Source organism: Pinus tabuliformis, chromosome 1_1 (assembly GCF_031772625.1).
Source record: "Pinus tabuliformis cultivar Carrire ecotype Pingquan chromosome 1_1, CPIR1, whole genome shotgun sequence".
Classification (NCBI taxonomy): domain Eukaryota; kingdom Viridiplantae; phylum Streptophyta; class Pinopsida; order Pinales; family Pinaceae; genus Pinus; species Pinus tabuliformis.
In genome coordinates, this window is record NC_142297.1 from 127,130,099 (window position 1) to 127,147,321 (window position 17,223).

Consider the following 17,223-nt stretch of genomic DNA (forward strand, 5'->3'; position numbering starts at 1 on the left):
TACCTACTAGATCTACCAGCTTCACTGTGTTTACTCTATCCTAATACCTAAAGAAAGATACATGTGTTAATAGATAATCCAACCACTGGCTATGGAACAATATTCTTCAGCAATAAGCACAATTAGAGCATAAAAATTATTCAACACATACCATGAATCATCAAGAGAGAGACACCTCAAATTGAAACCCCAAAGACTTCTATTAAAAAATGTTCCAGCAGAGCTTAGCTCAGTACATCGAATGATTTTCTTGTGAGTACATGCTACAATGAGGAGCTCAATAGCTTCCTTATATAGATAATGTGAGGATCAAACCCCTCCAAGTGTAAAATAACAGCTAGTTTCACTTGATTCCGGAGAATAACGGCTAGTTGTTGCTTGATCCATGTCAAAATTAAATCTTGTCCCTCAGTTTGGAAAAAATTCGAATTTGTTGATGAAGGCCTTGATCCCGGTTCAAAAAAAAAAAAAACCAACCTTTTTTCCTTGAAAAATGATCCTTGACTCAACAACCATGGTCCAAAGGTTTAATTTTTTTTTTAAATTTGACTTTTCCTTTGATGGAGGACCTCATAAAATTAATTTCTTCTGGACCCACAAATTTTTGAGGGACTTTTGATAATTTTCCACTTGGAGAGAATTTAATCTCTCAAATTAATATTTTGACACAATTTAATTAATTTTTTGGCAAATTATTTTCTTTTATACTTTCCAGAAAATTAATTAAAACACTTTTGAGGGGAATTACACATTTTCCACCCTCAAATCAGGGTTAAAAAATATTTTGGTAATGGTGTTCTAATTATGAACAACTATTCACCAAAAATATTTCCTAGACACATTTTTTACATCAAGATTTTACAGTATTCAACCCTTAGAAGGGGAAATTTACAATAGACACAAACCCCTTAAGACTCAATCAAATTCCGCTACTCTAGACACATGATCTAGTATGATAAAAATACATCCACTCGATAACACTATGACTCACCTAAGACCTTGTCAATGAATTCCACCCTAGCTTTGGGGTATATCTAGAAGAAAAATTCTGACAATTATCCATGTTTACAAACACAGATAATTTGGTGAGGTTAAAAAGCTCCCTAAAATGAAACCTTGTGATAAGAATCATAGACTTACCTAGGTGTTGTTACATGGCTTCATAGTCATACTAGAATCATTTTTATAATACAAAGCAGAATTTGGGATTACAATGATGATATTGAGTTATTCCACACTTTTGTACACTCCTCGGAACTGTTGACATGTAGATGGTCAACAGGTTGCAAAAACCAATCTCAGCAGCCAATCGCAGCAGCCTAGCGTAAGGTTATATATTGTGTTCAAAGTCCAAGATTCATTGTGCCTTGAAATTGGTGATAACGGGAAATAAAAAAAAGATTCACTGTGCCTTTAGATGAATGAGTAATAATCGAATAAAAAAAATCACGAAGAATGTGTAGCATTTTAGTTTGTCTCATAAATCTTATAAAAACCTATCAACCGGAAAACTTATTAGTCGTAAGCATTTTATAACTTAAGTAATTTCCACCCAAAAAACGCATCAGGGCTAATTGTTTTCTGAACACATTTCTTTTAAAAATTGTTAGTTTTTGAACGGTACAACTTTATTGATTTCCCAAAAAGGAAAAACAATAAAAAGCATTTTGGCTCTGTGAATTCTCAAAAACATATAGTTGTTTTCTGGCTACGTCCAGATATCAACCTACTTCACTATGTTGCATCCATTTCCAAGCCTAAAAAAGCATTGAGAAAACAAAATTCATTATAATATAAATATTTTAAAAATTGCTTTCTGAATACAATTTTTTATTCATCAAACATGGAAATAGTTTTTTTATAATCATATAATATTATGAAATTTGTTTCTTTAATACATTTCTTTTGGTCATTTTTTCATAACAATAAAATTTTAAAGATCATATAAATATTAAAAAAAAATCTGAATACATCTCTTCTCAATACATTTCTTTTGGTCATTTTAACATAAATTTGTTTTCTGAGTATATCTCTCTTTGGTTATCTAGCATGAATGAACATGCATTCACTATGTTTCATCTATGACCAAAACTTAAATATATGATTATATAGATAATATTTTTTTTTTCATTCATCAGTTGATGACTTCTCAAATTCCTTTGTCCAGCATCCACTAAAAATTATCATTTTTTCAATGGTTTTAAAAAAAAATATATATATTGTTTATCTTTTTTTTCTAATGTAATTTTTATTTTTTGTCATATAATTGGTTATCTAGCATGTATGAAGTTTTTCAACCCATATCCGACTGCTCCACGTACATACCTAAGAATATATAGATAATATTTTTTTTCATTCATCATCCAATGACTTCTCAAATTCCTTTGTCCAGCATCCACTAAAAATTATCATTTTTTCAAGGATTTTTCAAAAAACAATATATTGTTTATCATTTTTCTTTCGTTATGTAACTTTTATTTTTTGTCATGTAACTTTTGTTATTTTTTGTTTATCAAGTTGCATTTACCATATATTACATCTATTTCAGAGCCTTGTGAATTTTAAAAGATCAAATAAATGCTAAAAAAAATTAATTTAGAGCGTAAAAAGAATAAAAAATCAACATTAAAGTTGTTTTTCTTTGAACAAGTTAAAAGTTATTGATTTCCGTCTATGTAAACTATCTGCATAAATAATATGGTTGGACTTTGACTATAAAGACATCAAAGAGGCTAAATATGTTTTGGACAAACCATTTATCTTGCTTTGGACAAGCTATTGATTGTTTGATTTTTGTTCATCTGTGCAAAGGAAAATGAGTAGAGACTGTCGCATAAAATTCTTTAGGATTGGTTATTATTTCATTGGCTGAATTATAAGAATTGAATTTTTCAATAATTGATTGACATATTTCAATAATAATTTGAGAATTATTAATTGTGCCAAGAGGCTTTCTCCAGCCCAGTATGGTAGAGATGTGTAACGTGATGTAATGTAATGTAAACACTTTGACTCGGTCAAAATAAAAATAAAAATATGGTGGAGATATGTAAGGTAATGTAATACAAACATCTTAACTCCGTAAAAATAAAATAAAAATAATCCTACTTGAAAATGTTTTTACTTGGTCAAAATTAAAAAAAAAATAATAATAAAAAAATTACGTTAAAATAAAAATAACTTCATGGTGTAAGAACCCATGGTATTGACCCATGTTATCCATGTGGAATATAGCCTTTTAAAGGGGGAAATTAAACCAGCCTAGATCCATCTTAACTCTGGATCTACCAAGTGCCAAGAGGGATCAAATCTCTTCAGATGCAGACCTCTCTTAGAGTGAAAAGAGATTTGATCCCTCTCAGCCTTTGGTAGATCCAGAGTTAAGATGGATCAAGGCTGGTAAAGCACAGATCAATTTTCCTTCAGTAAGTTCCCTATAAGTTGTGTGTATTTACAACCCTGGAACAAATCGTTCTATCAATGTCATATTTCTGATTTGTTTAATATCCAAGGAAGAACACATGACAAATAAATCAAAGACCACGAACAAAATAATTCCAATGCTTGCAGGATGCAAATCAAATATTTGAAGGTAGAAGAAAATGAAAACTTATATAAAGTCTAAAGATGCAAAGAGGTCTCACTGGAGACCTATAGATCTGTCTGGTGAGTGGAAGTATTACCCTGCAGGTGCTAGCATTAAATCAGTTCTCAGGTCCTTCCACCTCACCTGAAATGGTAAATAATAAACGTATTAGCATAGATACACAAGCCCGCAGTGAAGAATTTGCATTTGCTATCACTGATATTCCTCAAACACTGAAAGACAAACATATCCTCAATTATTCGCACTATTCCTGAGACTGAGTACACTCATTCAACTTTACAATCCAAAAAATAGTTAGGCAGCTTCAGGGAAGATCCCTGCAATATAAGATAGCATACTTGTTCTGTACCCCGAAAAGCAATGACCAACCTTTGCTGTGAAGTGTCCCGCCAGATTGCTACCTGCAAACCATTGCGTGCAACACATTTTATGCTGCTCAAGGCCAAAAGAACTAATCTAGTGAAATATGCATAATTCCAATCAAATTTGAGAATGAAAACAGAGCATTAAAGTCGATTAAATTCTGAGTATTTTCAAGAATATTTTTATCTCAAGACTCATGATATAAAAGCCACTGAGAGTTTTAAGCTACTTACCTGGGTATCAGTTCTTCCATTGTCAAGGAAACATATTTTCTCAAATTCTGATTTTATAAAACTTGCACGACCAAGTGCAGTAGCTAGCACAGCCCAAGCCTCCATGGCACTTTCTGCTGATGCAAACATTTTCTTCATTTCCTCCAGTCTGCCATTAGTTAAAGGTTCTGCTACCGAATCATATCCGACCATGCCTGAATTTGGTGATTCTATCAATCTGTCAGTCACTATAGCAGTAGTATTTCCTTTACCCACTTCTCCATCTGCAATTCTACTATCATTTTTATGGCCTGTCAATGATGCAGTAATCATCATCAGTGAACCCAGAATGTTCTCTGTCTGTCTCAAGACATCATAAGACACTTGTTTAACATCCATAGTTGTTGAATGTGGCTCCTGGGTCTCAGTCATTAGAATAGAGTGATCATCACCCATGTTTTGTTTTGGAGTAGCCAACCCACTCCCCACATATTGTTGTTCTGCTAGCGTTTGTGATTGCAAACCAAGTTTCTTAATCATTTCATTTCCATTCCACCTAACACTCTCAAGAGCAGGGAACCCAAACTTATTTACTCCAAATTTTTCAACAGTTTGGTTAATGTTCTCTGCCAATATTTTCCAAAAATCGAAGTCTGGGCTTATACTGCTTTCTGTGACTATGGAACTCCATATATTTCCATCGTTTTTTTGGTCTTTGGCAGCTTCAGTTAGATTTGACAATCTTTCTCCCTTACTAGAGTTTCTCTCATCTCCAACCTTAACTTCATCTGTTTCAACCTTTTGGGAAGTACTTCCAGACTTTATCCTGTAATTCATATCCGATACCTCATTCAAACCAGTTTCATTTGATTCATTCAGGATATTTTCAGAAAACATCTTGCTCTGTGATTTCCCCTCTGATTCTTCATTTGTCTCAAACTTTGCAATGTCAAAAAGGGGTTGTAATTGTCCAAAAGCTGACCGTACAAAATCACGAGCTCTCACGCTGTCAGTGCCAAAAGCCCTCTTCAGAGAAGATTCTAATCCTTTTGCCAAAACAATATCAGACAGAAAAGGTATCCACCATCCACTTTTCTTAGCTTTTATGTCTTCAAAGGCTTCGTAGTTGACCTGAAAATATTGAAAGGGCTCTATAAGTAATCCAACTAAGAAGCTAAAATATGGAAAATGTCAATGTAAACTTACAGATGAAACATTACAACAAGCAGAGCCAAATATGTGTTGATTTGGGGTAGCATCGGATGTGCTCTAGCCATGAAAATTGGTGGAGAGGCTAAAGCACATGATATATCCAAGACCCAGAAATGGTTTGGGCAGATTCTAACCGGTTTGGAAGATATTAAAATAATTGATATTTTTAATGGAGTTCCTAAGTCTAAACTTAGGAAAAATAAAATATTAATGGGTATTAATATAAAACTGGGTTAAAAGGTTCCAAAAGTCATGGATCAAGCCAAATCAAATCTTAGTCGTTGATTAGAGATTTAATCTCGATTGTTGAAGGACCAGCGAGAAAAGTATAAGAGGAGGCTTGAGGGTCAGTTGGAAGATACACCAGAGTGATCAGTCATTCATTTTGCTAGAGTGGGGTTGCTAAGCAAAAGTGAATCAGTGATCAGCAGCGAGGGGCAGTGAGTACGAGGCAGAGAGGCAAAGACAATACTAGGAGACCAGCACAAAAGCGGAGAGAGCAAGAGCAGCAGTCAGTCCACGCTACGCAAAGCCCAGCAGAGGCAGCACAGAGCCCAAAGAGACCGCGTCATCCACGCAGAGGGCAGAGGGAGTGACGCAGAGGCTCCCAAAGGCTGCGCAGTGCTTCAGACGACTCGCAGAGGATCCTGGGGCTCATGCAGAGGGTCCTGGGGCTGAATCAGTGGCCAGAAGGGCTAGCGCTAAGCTTCAGTTGTGCCGGAGAGGGTTTCGTGGGACAGGTTTTATGAATACCTGTTTCCGGATATAGAGGTATTGCTACCATATATTTTTCTCTGTCAGGTGAGTCGATTTAGGCACCCAGTTGTACTCAGATAAACTGCATAATAATAGAACCCTCAGAATCGCTGCACATGTTTTCCCGCTTTGGGTTTTTCCGAGGACGAGTTGTCCAAAAATAACGGTGTCACTTGTGTGTTTGCTATTTCTTTCAGTTATTGATTTGTAGATGGTTGAGATTGTATTGTGTTTATTTCGATGTTTATATGTTTAAATAACTTGTTCATAATTAACAAGTAGGAGAAATAAACTAGAAGAATACAGATAAAATTTCTAACGGATAGACTTAGAAATTTCAACATGGTATCAGAGGGTGATTACAGATCACAGGAGAGCTGAAGGCACCAACTGAATCAAAGAATCTGCAGCAGAGACAACTATCCCAAGTTAAGAAGTTGTTCCTAGCAAAAAGCAGCAAAGAGGGGTTGACGCAGAGGGCCTGTGTCATCAGTTCGAACCAGGAGGAGGGTCAGCACAAAGGTAGAGAGGGGTAGATCAGACCTATGCATTGCCCGATCATCTTTCTTAGCCAGGAAGGATCGACGTTGTGTCCAGGAGGTTCAGATTCAGCTGTTGTTAAGATTGCGCAGAGCCTAGAGGCTCAGTCCTTCAGTTGCTAGGGCATAGGAAGCTGTGGAAGGATTGCGGGGAGTGAAGTTGGTGGGGTGTTGTTGCTGCCGAGATAGAACAATACCTAACGGGGCAAAATCAAGGTAGAGGGAGTCGCTACCTAGGCGGATTTCTAGCCAAGAAATCCATATCAGTGTTGGAAGTGCACAAGAGATCGGAGAGGTGCGACTCGACAGTTGGCAGGCTGATTTCCAGGAGGGAAATCAAGACTCAAAGGAGTCAAAGAGAGAACTTCTAGAGGGAAGTAGAGACTCGAAGGAGTCGAAAGGAACAACAGAAAAATGGCCATGAATGGACTGAGCGATCAAGACAGGCTAGACGGAGCATCCAACTTTGTCGTCTGGAAGGCCACGATCCTGTCCATTCTAGATAGACATCGCATGAAGGATGACGATTGTACCATGAGTGCTCATTTACCTCTAGAGAAGAGATGAGGAGACATCGAGCTATAGTTAGGAGGACTACAGGCGATGAGGGGCAGGATCCTTGAGGTACCCAACCTCTTGGATTATACCTTGCTACGGGAGCCCTGAAGAGTAGTAGGATTGGTGGATGTCAGTAGAGACAGATGTAGATGGAGTAGCAAAGAGTGCTACAGTACAGGAGTCCCGAGACAGCATGAGGCTAGCAGGCTGCAACAGTGTGAGAGGCACGGGAGTGTTGCACCAGTGCAGGATGGCAAAGAGAGGTGTGCAACGGTGCAAGATACAGGGAGTTGTTGCAACAACGCAAAGGTTAGTAGAGGGAGCACGTGTTAGCGGCAAAGGGAGCTTCAGCATCGAGAGTGTTTCTAGCCTGACAGGGATGTCAGAGTTGGGTGGATCAGCTACTTCTTCGTAACTGAGAAGCAATGCAGTAGCAGTATGCAGTAGCACGATGCAGCATGATGAGAGGGGATGCAGTGCTAAGAGGATGGACCAGCAGCAGCACGGATGCAGAGGGAGCTCTAGTACAGATGCAACAGTGGCAGTGGCAGGGCCATGGGAAGCAGTAAAGGATGCAGCAGTGCAGAGGATGTTGGGCGGGGAGGCCTAGCATTAGCACAAGGACCGGTGTCAGATGATCGGGGTAATACTCAGTGTGGAGTATTACTAGAGCACAGTCCTCGCTAAGAGGGAGTGTTGATTTGGGGTAGCATCGGATGTACCCTAGGCATGAAAATTGGTGGAGAGGCTAAAGCACATGAGATCTCTAAGACCCAGAAATGGTTTGGGCAGATTCTAATCAGTTTGGGAGATATTAAAATAATTAATATTTTTAATGGAGTTCCTAAGTTTAAACCTAGGAAAAATAAAATATTAATGGGTATTAATATGAAATTGGGTTAGAAAGTTCCAAAAGTCATGAATCAAGCCAAATCTAGTCTTAGTCATTGATTAGAGATTTAATCTCGTTCATTGAAGGACCAACGAGAAAAGTATAAGAGGAGGCTTGGGGATCAGTTGGAAGATACACCAGAGTGATCAGTCATTCATTTTGCTAGAGCGGGGTGGCTAAGCAAAAGTGAATCAGTAATCAGCAACGAGGGGCAGTGAGTACGAGGCAGAGAGGCAAGGACAATACTGGGAGACCAACACAAAAGCGGAGAGAGCGAAAGAAGCAATTAGTCCAGGCTACACAGTGTTGATTTGGGGTAGCATCAGATGTGCTCTAGCCATGAAAATTGGTGGAGAGGCTAAAGCACATGAGATCTCCAAGACCCATAAATGGTTTGGGCAAATTTTAACAAATTTGGGAGATATTAAAATAATTAATATTTTTAATGGAGTTCCTAAGTCTAAACTTAGGAAAAATAAAATATTAATGAGTATTAATATAAAACTAGGTTAGAATGGTCCAAAAGTCCTGGATCAAGCCAAATCTAATCTTAACCGTTGATTAGAGATTTGATCTCGGTTATTAATGGACCAACGGGAAAAGTATAAGAAGAGGCTTGAGGGTCAGTTGGAGGACACACTGAGAGAGACCAGTCAGTTTGATTTCTCGAGCAGGGTTAGCTGAGAAATTTGAACTAGTGGCCTAGAGAGCAACAAGAGGCAGCAAGTACAGAACAGAGAGTCAGGAGCAGCACCAGAAGACCAGTGCAGAGGTTGGAGAGGCAGACGCAGAGACAACAGCAGACTGCATAGTCACTGGAGGGCCTACGTGGGTGACACAGAAAGGCCCAGTGTTGACGCAAAGAGGCAGGGCCGGATGTAGAGTGTATGGGAGCTACGCAGAGGTCAGTTGGGCTAACGCTGAGACTGGGAGAAGTGCTGGAGAATTTTTCTCTCTATTAGGTAAGCCAATTTGACACCCTGTTGTACTGAAGAATTGCTAAATAATAAAATCCTCCCTTGCTGCATCAGTTTTCCCACATTGGGTTTTTCCAGGGACTGTAGTCCAAAATATTTGTGTCGATGTGTTGATTCTTGTGCATGTGTTCGTTTCTGTATTATGGTGTGATATCTGCAGCAGAATATATTTTAATGTTTATTGAAGGAATTTCATAAATAACTTATTGGAACATAAGTAGGTAAAGTAAATCAGTTATTGCAGTGATAGAATTTTCACACGCAGAGCCCAGCAGAGGCAACGCAAAGCCCAGAGAGACTGCGTCATCCACGCAGAGTGAAGAGGGAGTGATGCAGAGGCTCCCAGAGGCTGCGCAGTGCCTCAAAGGGCTAATGCAAAGGGTCTTGGGGCTGACGCAATGGCCAGAAGGGCTAGCACTGAGCTTCAGTTGTGCCAGAGAGGGTTTCGTGGGACAGGTTTTATGAATACCTGTTTCTGGATATAGAGGTATTGCTGCCATATATTTTTCTCTATCGGGTGAGCCGGTTTAGGCACCCAGTTGTACTCAGATAAACTGCATAATAATATAACCCTCAGAATTGTTGCACTGGTTTTCCCGCATTGGGTTTTGCTGGAGACTAGTTGTCCAAAAATAACGGTGTCACTTGTGTGTTTGCTATTTTTTTCCGTTGTTGATCTTTAGATGGTTGAGACTGTATTGTGTTTATTTCGATGTTTATATGTTTAAATAACTTGTTCGTAATCAACGAGTAGGAGAAATAAACCAGAAGAATACAGATAAATTTCTAACGGATAGACGTAGAAATTTCAACAATATGGTGCAGAGAAAACTGAAGTTCCTTCTGCCCGTTAAGCAAATTTCTTTCAAATCGAAAACAGCGTATGAAGGGGAAAATGATGCCCCACATAAAATTCAACGAGATTCCAAAAATATTTGATGGAATTTTACTTCCTTTTCTTTTAACTACAGCATTACTTCCATAACAGGGCATATAAAGGAGCTTCTATAAAAAAGCATACATTACCGGAAAATAACAAGATGACAGCTGGCTAAAGGAAATTCTTAACGTCAAGTAATATTTACTATTTAGATAAGATACAAGAAATCATATTTGATGTAAAAATAAACTTCTATAAAGGTTATTCATATATGGAATAACCTACCATACCCTCTGCCAGAAAGTAAACACAACATGCATAAATATAGTATTTATATAGAACAGCCTCTAGGAGAAGAAGCAAGTTCTTGTTATTTATCGTTTATTTCATGTCAGCAACATCAAGAAATGTAAAGTTAAATTCTTCTATAGCAATAAGTGAATAGCGGTGTTTATTTAAAAGAAACAACAGAAAAACAAAGAATTAAACAGAGAGAACTCTCTTTTAACCTTCCCTTCCCGAAAAACTTCCAGACTTTTGCCTTAACTTCAGCTTTTAGTCCTGTATTTATATGTTAAAACATGTATCGCTTATCTACCTAGCATATAGGAGTTACATAGCATCAAACCTCTAAATAGACCAGTCCACCACCACCTATGCCTTCCAGTTCCACCTGAATATCATACATATTCCCTGGAAAAAGGAATAAATCACCATTCTTAGATATGGGTGAATTTAATAACTGTCATATGTTATGTAAGTTATTCAGTAAGATTGACAAATAGAAAAAATGCAACCAAACTGGTTACTGAGGCCATAGGGAATCCAGATTGACAAGCCTTCTGAAGGTGAATTTGGCAATTTCTTGCTTCTACGATTGTAACAAATCCACTGAACCATAAACCATATTGAAGATCTATCCAAAGTTAATCCCAAATTCGTTATTTGTTAATTGCTGAAAGAAACAATGAACTTTCCATGAAAGAAAACAAATCTGACACCATGATTTTAGCAGCCTCCATTACCCCCCCTGCCTCTGTCTCCGGGAATAGGGGAACAGGGAAACATGGTTATGACTTTCAGATATAGCTTGGTAATAGGTCCAAAAGCACTTCCAACTAGAGATATTATCCAGAAGAGGAAGCCTTTAATAAGGAAGTGACCAAAGATTAACTGTAATTTGAAAATAAAATGCAAAACAGGAATTCAGAAAATTATGTCTGAAATTGAGTTGTGCGTACCATCACATAATGATTCCAGCTTAACACCTCCATTTCCCATGCGTTTATGTGGAGTTATAAGATTTGCATCCCAAACTGCAACCTGTGAAACATGCCATGAAGAAAAGATAAATACACCAACTTTTAACTATCTAAACTGAAATGATGTGGCAGAAGCAAATGTTCAAGATTGAAAGAATATGCATATTAAATCACCAAGATATCTCAAAACTGAACTCTATTGCTTTATCAAAAATTGAATATCTTGTTGCTGACCTCAATGAATGATACTAATACTTGAATTTCATTATTGAACTATAGGAATGTGGGAAATTTAGTCACCAAATACCAAATACAATTAGAAGGAATATTAGGGAATCAGGGATGGACATTGAACTTAATGAAGATAGTTATAAATTACGCCATGTTACCCCTCATGCAGTATGAGGAGAATCTCAGATGCTCATGACAGATCATGGTTGGTTTCCATTTTGCCTTGAGGGCACACCCAAGTTCGGAGAGAGGGCTGGTCACAAGGACAACTGTGGCCTTCCATACAGGTCCTTGGATAATACCCATTGCATGAAAATTCCTTAAACCCAGGAATTCCTACTGCAGCATTGATGATATTTCTTCTACTTGTTATATTTACATAAACAAGTTATTTGCAGTTTCCTATGGCAAACATCGAAATACATACATTGCAGCCTACACCATAAATAATATGCCAAAACAAGAACAAAACAATAGAGAAAGATACACACAAGTGACACAGTTGTTTTTGGACAAATGTCCCCGTAAAGAGCCCAATGCGGGAAAACTGGTGCAACATCTATAAGGGTTTTTTATTATTATGCAGTAGTTTTTAGAATACAACTTTGGCTGCCCTCCCAGCAATCCAGTTACAGAGAAATACAACTAGCAGAAGAAATTTGTGAGATTACCTCACTCTACCCAGCAAGTCCCAACTGATCCGGCAGTTGAACCAACATGTCCCTGATTATTTCTGTGTTGCCTTTGCATAGGTCCAATGTCAATCTATAAGGCTCTATGTCTGCTCAACTGGGAATCGATTTGCCTTTTGGAGCAATTTCCAACCCTTCCGGCTCAGAAATATTAGCTCCCTCAGCAAATTCAGACTTTTGCTTGGAGAACTGCATTGCCTCTGCGTGAGCCCTTCTGGCTCAACGTCAAACCCTCCTGGGTACTGCACTACCTCCTTTTGGTGTCTCTCTGCCTCTCTGTTGTGTATCCTAGCTCAAGAGAAGATTCTCCAACCAAACTATCCCTGCCCCTCACTGCAAAAGCTCTCTATCGATATTCTCCAAGTAGCTGCTCTGCTTCAAAAAATCGAATTTTTAAACTCTCTTTGTCTTTCAAAATGACCCTCAAGCCTCCTTAAATAATCTCCTTGTTGACATTCAACCGCCCAGATTAGAAGCTAATCAATGGCTAAGATCATTTCTGCTTGATCCTTGTCTTCTTCTAGAAAATACACCCACAGTTAGATTAATACCCATTAAATATTTTATTTTCCTAAGTTTAGACTTAGGGTCCCATTAAAAATAATTAATTATTTTAATAAAACTGTCTCCGGCTGCAATTTTCCAAAATGCTTTTTGGGTTCCTTGGTATACATGTGCCTCCCTACAAAATTTGAGACTTAGAGCACATCCGATGCTACCAGAAATCAGCACTCCCTCTTAACGAGGAATGTGCTCTAACAATGCAACCTATTGAAGCATCACTCTATTCTATAACATCTTCTGCATTGTTGATGTCTGACATGCTATCCACCAACCACTGCACAAATGTTGCATCTTTATTGTTGTTGACCCTGCCACTGTCAACATTGCATCCATACTACAACTCCCTCTGGATTTTATGCATCCGTACTACTGTTGCCACTGCCTTTGCACTACAACTGTTGTTGCTACTGCATCAACAACGGAAAATCATCCCAAATTACTGAATTAACTGTGTTCAGTATGATACCATGTGAATGTTGGAGCCTGACTGTTGCAAGTCTCTGCGCTGACCCTCTGAATCTTCTGCGTTGTTGTTGACCTCTTCTCTGTGTCATCTGCGCTGCTACCAACTCTGCTCTACGTTTTTTAGTGTCTAGCCCTCCTAGCCACTGACACTGTCTCTCCGACACTCCTCGGCACCATCCAACACTAGTCCATCCTGCTTTCATAAAATTGGGCTCTCGTAGCAAGGTATTGATCCAAGAGGTGGGCTCCTCAAGGATCCTGCCCATCTGTAGCTCTTTTGAACTACAGCTCCAAATCAGCCCACCTCCCTCTTGGAGGTATATCTCGGATATCAGGGCAAACTCCTCCACCTCGATCTTCGCGGGTGCAGCATTCAGATCATGCTTCTCATCTTTGTCCTCCTTCCTAAGAGGAAATTGTGTTGCGTAGTGACCCATCTCACCACACCTGAAGCACTTTATCGTCAAGACGTCCTTCCGTCTCCACTGCTCCTGCTGCCCTTTCGATGCAAGGGCTACATTCTCATCCTCCTCCTTGGGCTTCGACTCGCTATTGTTGCTTCCGTCAAGCTTACACTTGACCAAGTCTCTTCTCAGCTCCTCTTGCTTGAGAGCTACCCACATCTCATCCCAATTCGGCAAAGTCGCCCTGTCTAGGATACTCTGGACAAAGGCTTGTCACTCATCTCTGACAAAATTGAGGGCTAGTCTAACCAACTCGGAATATTGAGGTGTAGACCCCAGAGCTGATAACTAATCTCGGGTCTCCTGAAGCTTCGTGAGGAACGGATCTATGCACTCCCCCTTCTGCGTCTGAGCCAATCTTAGCTTTTGCTCTAAGTACATCTTTCGTTGCTCGGAAGATCCCTAATACAACGTAAACAATGCATCCCACATCTCCTTAGCAGTCCCTCTGCTAGCGATGTGACAAACTACATGATCCTTCACTCCGTCAAGGATCATTCTCTTTGCCTTCGCCATTTCTACCTTGTACTTCTTCAGCGGATCTGCATCTGCAAGCACAACCACCACGTTGTCGACATATGTCTTGAGAGCATGCTCATCTAGAAGGAATGACATTCTCACCTTCTAGATGACGTAGTTGGATGCCCCATCCAACCTGTCTTGACCTCTCAAGCCACTAGTTGTTGTTTCTGCCACAAAAATGGTCAAACTGCTCCTCTTTTTGTTAAATAATGAATCCATACAGGTGAGGATAGTTTTAAATAGAGGAGGAATGACCTGTTATAGAGTTTTATGAACCCAACGTTTCGGACTACCAAGTGAGTCCATCATCAGGGGATGCGTCAATAGATATTCTAAAGATATTAATGATGTATCCATGAGCTATAATTTAGGGTATATATATAGGTTATGAAAGAATTAATCTAAGAAATTAGGTCGGCCATTATCCAATTAGTTTGTTAATATTCAGATTTTTTTTAATTAATTATTATTTAATTAATTTGTTTAATTAATTAATTACTTTGTTTATTTAATTAATTTGTTAAGTAATTAATTAAGTTGTTTAATTAATTAATTAATTTGTTTAATTAATGAATTAATTGTTTAGTTAATTAATTAATTTGTTTAGTTAATTAGTTAATTTGTTTAGTTAATTCCTTATTAATTCCCTAATCAATTAATTAATTTGCTTAATTAATTAATTAATTATTTATTTATTTATTTATTATTTAATTTATTTAATTAATTAATTTGTTTATTTAGTTAATTTGTTTAATTAATTAATTAATTAATTTGTTTAGCTAATTCCTGACTAATTCCCTAATTAATTAATTTGTTTATTTAATTAATTAATTTGTTCAATTAATTCGCTATAATTTTATATATAATTCCTATCGTTAATTTCTACTTATTTTAATTTGAGATATTATGACTATATGCTTAATTTAAATTCACATGTTACTATAATATTATAATTAATAAACTATGATTTTAGTTTATTTTAATATTATCAAATGATTAGTTATGAAATAGCCAATTATTTATTTATATGATTACATTTGTTTTTGTTTTACTGTTTAAGGAGGATGTTAGATAATGTTTCCGTGTTGTTTTGATTTATATTTTATTAATTTTAATGAGAGAGGAGGGATTAAAATATTAAAAGGGATATGAGTTGATTATTGATTCTTTAAGATTTCAAGTAAAGGTTTCCAGTGGTTGCTTAGTTTTAATCCATCGTCTCGGTTCAAGTTGTTCTTCCTTTTTTCTATTTCAATGGCTTCTTTGATTTTCCTTTTAAGATAGTGGTCTTCTTTTCTAACTAGTTTGACTTCTTCCATACAGATGTAATGAGAGGAAGAGTGAACATATTCTGCTAAGGCCCATTTTGAAGTTCTTCTTACTATTGTTGCTCATCCAATAAGAAAACGGAGTTCTTGGCGAGAACTCTTCTAAGGAAAAATTCCCTCACAATGCTTCTCTTCTCTTCTGACATCTTTCTGCGCAGCAAAACGGCCTGGGGAGAAACTGTGTCCCACCAACTATTCCTCATGCGAGGCTTCAGCATTGCTCCCTCTTCCATGACAAGATTTCGTTCTAGAAGCCCTTCTCTCTATTGACTCACTAAGAGAGAGACTGCCTCGAAATTCTTCCCTCCTGGCTTGGACCGCGCAAACCCCTCTGGAGATTCGAACTACTAGTCTCCTGCATCTTTTTCGATCTCCTCTCTTCTCAGCGTTGGGATCTTTGGCACTGTTCTTCTTGCTTCACCTGCACTAGCACTGATACCATGTGAAAATTTCTTAAACACGGGAATTCCTACTACACCACTGATGATATTTCTCCTACTTGTTAGATTTACATGAACAAGTTATTTGCAATTTCCTACGGCAAACATCAAAATACCTACACTGCAGCCTGTTGACCACTACGTGTCAACGACCCATAGCAGTACACCCCCTTTTTTTGCAAAAGGGATAGCGCCTGATCGACATGTTCCTGCCATCCAGCTATCATTGTCAGCCTGAGGATCATCTTATAATGTAAACCCAATATGCATGTGTATAATGTAAATAATTTCAGCAGATCCGTGTCGTGTATGTAATCACCTAGGTAAACCTAGTTTTCTGGTAACGATCTACATTCCGGGAGGTTTCTTGTCTCACCGATCCATTCTCAGATGGTCGGCAAAGTTTTCCTTCAGCCTACCCCAAAGCCGGAATGGATTTTGTCACTGGAATCTTAGGAGAGTCCTAGTGTTCTAGATCAACTCTATGTAAAAGTAATTTGGGAATATTCCTAACTATTTGGTTAGGTTATTTTATTACAAATTGCTTGATCTGCTAGATTATATTTGTGTCACGGAACTGGGTAGTCTGTGAGGGCCTTTTGCAACTGGGTTTTCCCCCTTGAGATGTAAAAATGTAAAAAAATCATGATGTAAAGTGTCTTGAGGGTTCGAAAAATAATTTATCCCCTCATAGGTCCTAGGTCCTAGGTAAATTTAAGTTTTTCCAGAGGTAAAATTCGTGGATCCTTTAAAAAATTAAATCTTAACAGGTCCAGGGACTAAGGTTAATTGATTATTTTGCTAAATTTTATGTCTTGGGTCCCTGGGGTTAAGTCAAAGTCAAAATTTTGAGGAAATAAATGCAGAATTTTAATTTTTGAATTTATTAAAATGCATTTAATTGAAAAATTCGAAATTTCCTTAATATTTAAAATTTTGACGGATGAGACTAAAAAAAATTTTGATCCTCATCAACGGTCGAGATCACTTTGACAAGGATCACTCGAACTAGCCGTTGGAAGATTTATCTTTAAATAGGAGGTCATTTTGTCAGTCAGAGTCATCCGATCTTTTGATAGTGTACTAAGCAAAAAGCTCTCTCTTGTAATCTTTTTATGAGCAATAAAGAAAGACTTTGAGGTTAATTTCTTCTGGTGTTACTCTTCATGGAAATGTTGTAAGATGTATTATTTTCATGCATATATTTCTTTTTCGCCATTGATATAGCTTTCTGAAGAGTGATTTGAGTACAGGTATCT

At 37.7% G+C, this 17,223-nt stretch overlaps 1 protein-coding gene across 3 annotated transcripts in view; it reads right to left on the reverse strand.

Moving 5' to 3' along the window:
* Window positions 1-17,223, reverse strand: part of LOC149211970 (putative triglyceride lipase) — a 532,620-nt gene that overhangs the window by 304,832 nt on the left and 210,565 nt on the right. For 2 of the 3 annotated variants that reach the window (XM_089391636.1, XM_089391634.1), the window contains exons 6-10: window positions 11,238-11,319; window positions 10,625-10,689; window positions 4,204-5,313; window positions 3,946-4,008; window positions 3,684-3,730 (exon numbers count right to left, since the gene is read on the reverse strand). In XM_089391636.1, coding sequence (XP_089247762.1) covers window positions 3,684-3,730; window positions 3,946-4,008; window positions 4,204-5,313; window positions 10,625-10,689; window positions 11,238-11,319 — 1,367 coding nt within the window. Of the gene's footprint in view, window positions 1-3,683; window positions 3,731-3,945; window positions 4,040-4,203; window positions 5,314-10,624; window positions 10,690-11,237; window positions 11,320-17,223 lie in introns of all 3 variants that reach the window. The other variant, XM_089391635.1, reaches the window with a different exon arrangement.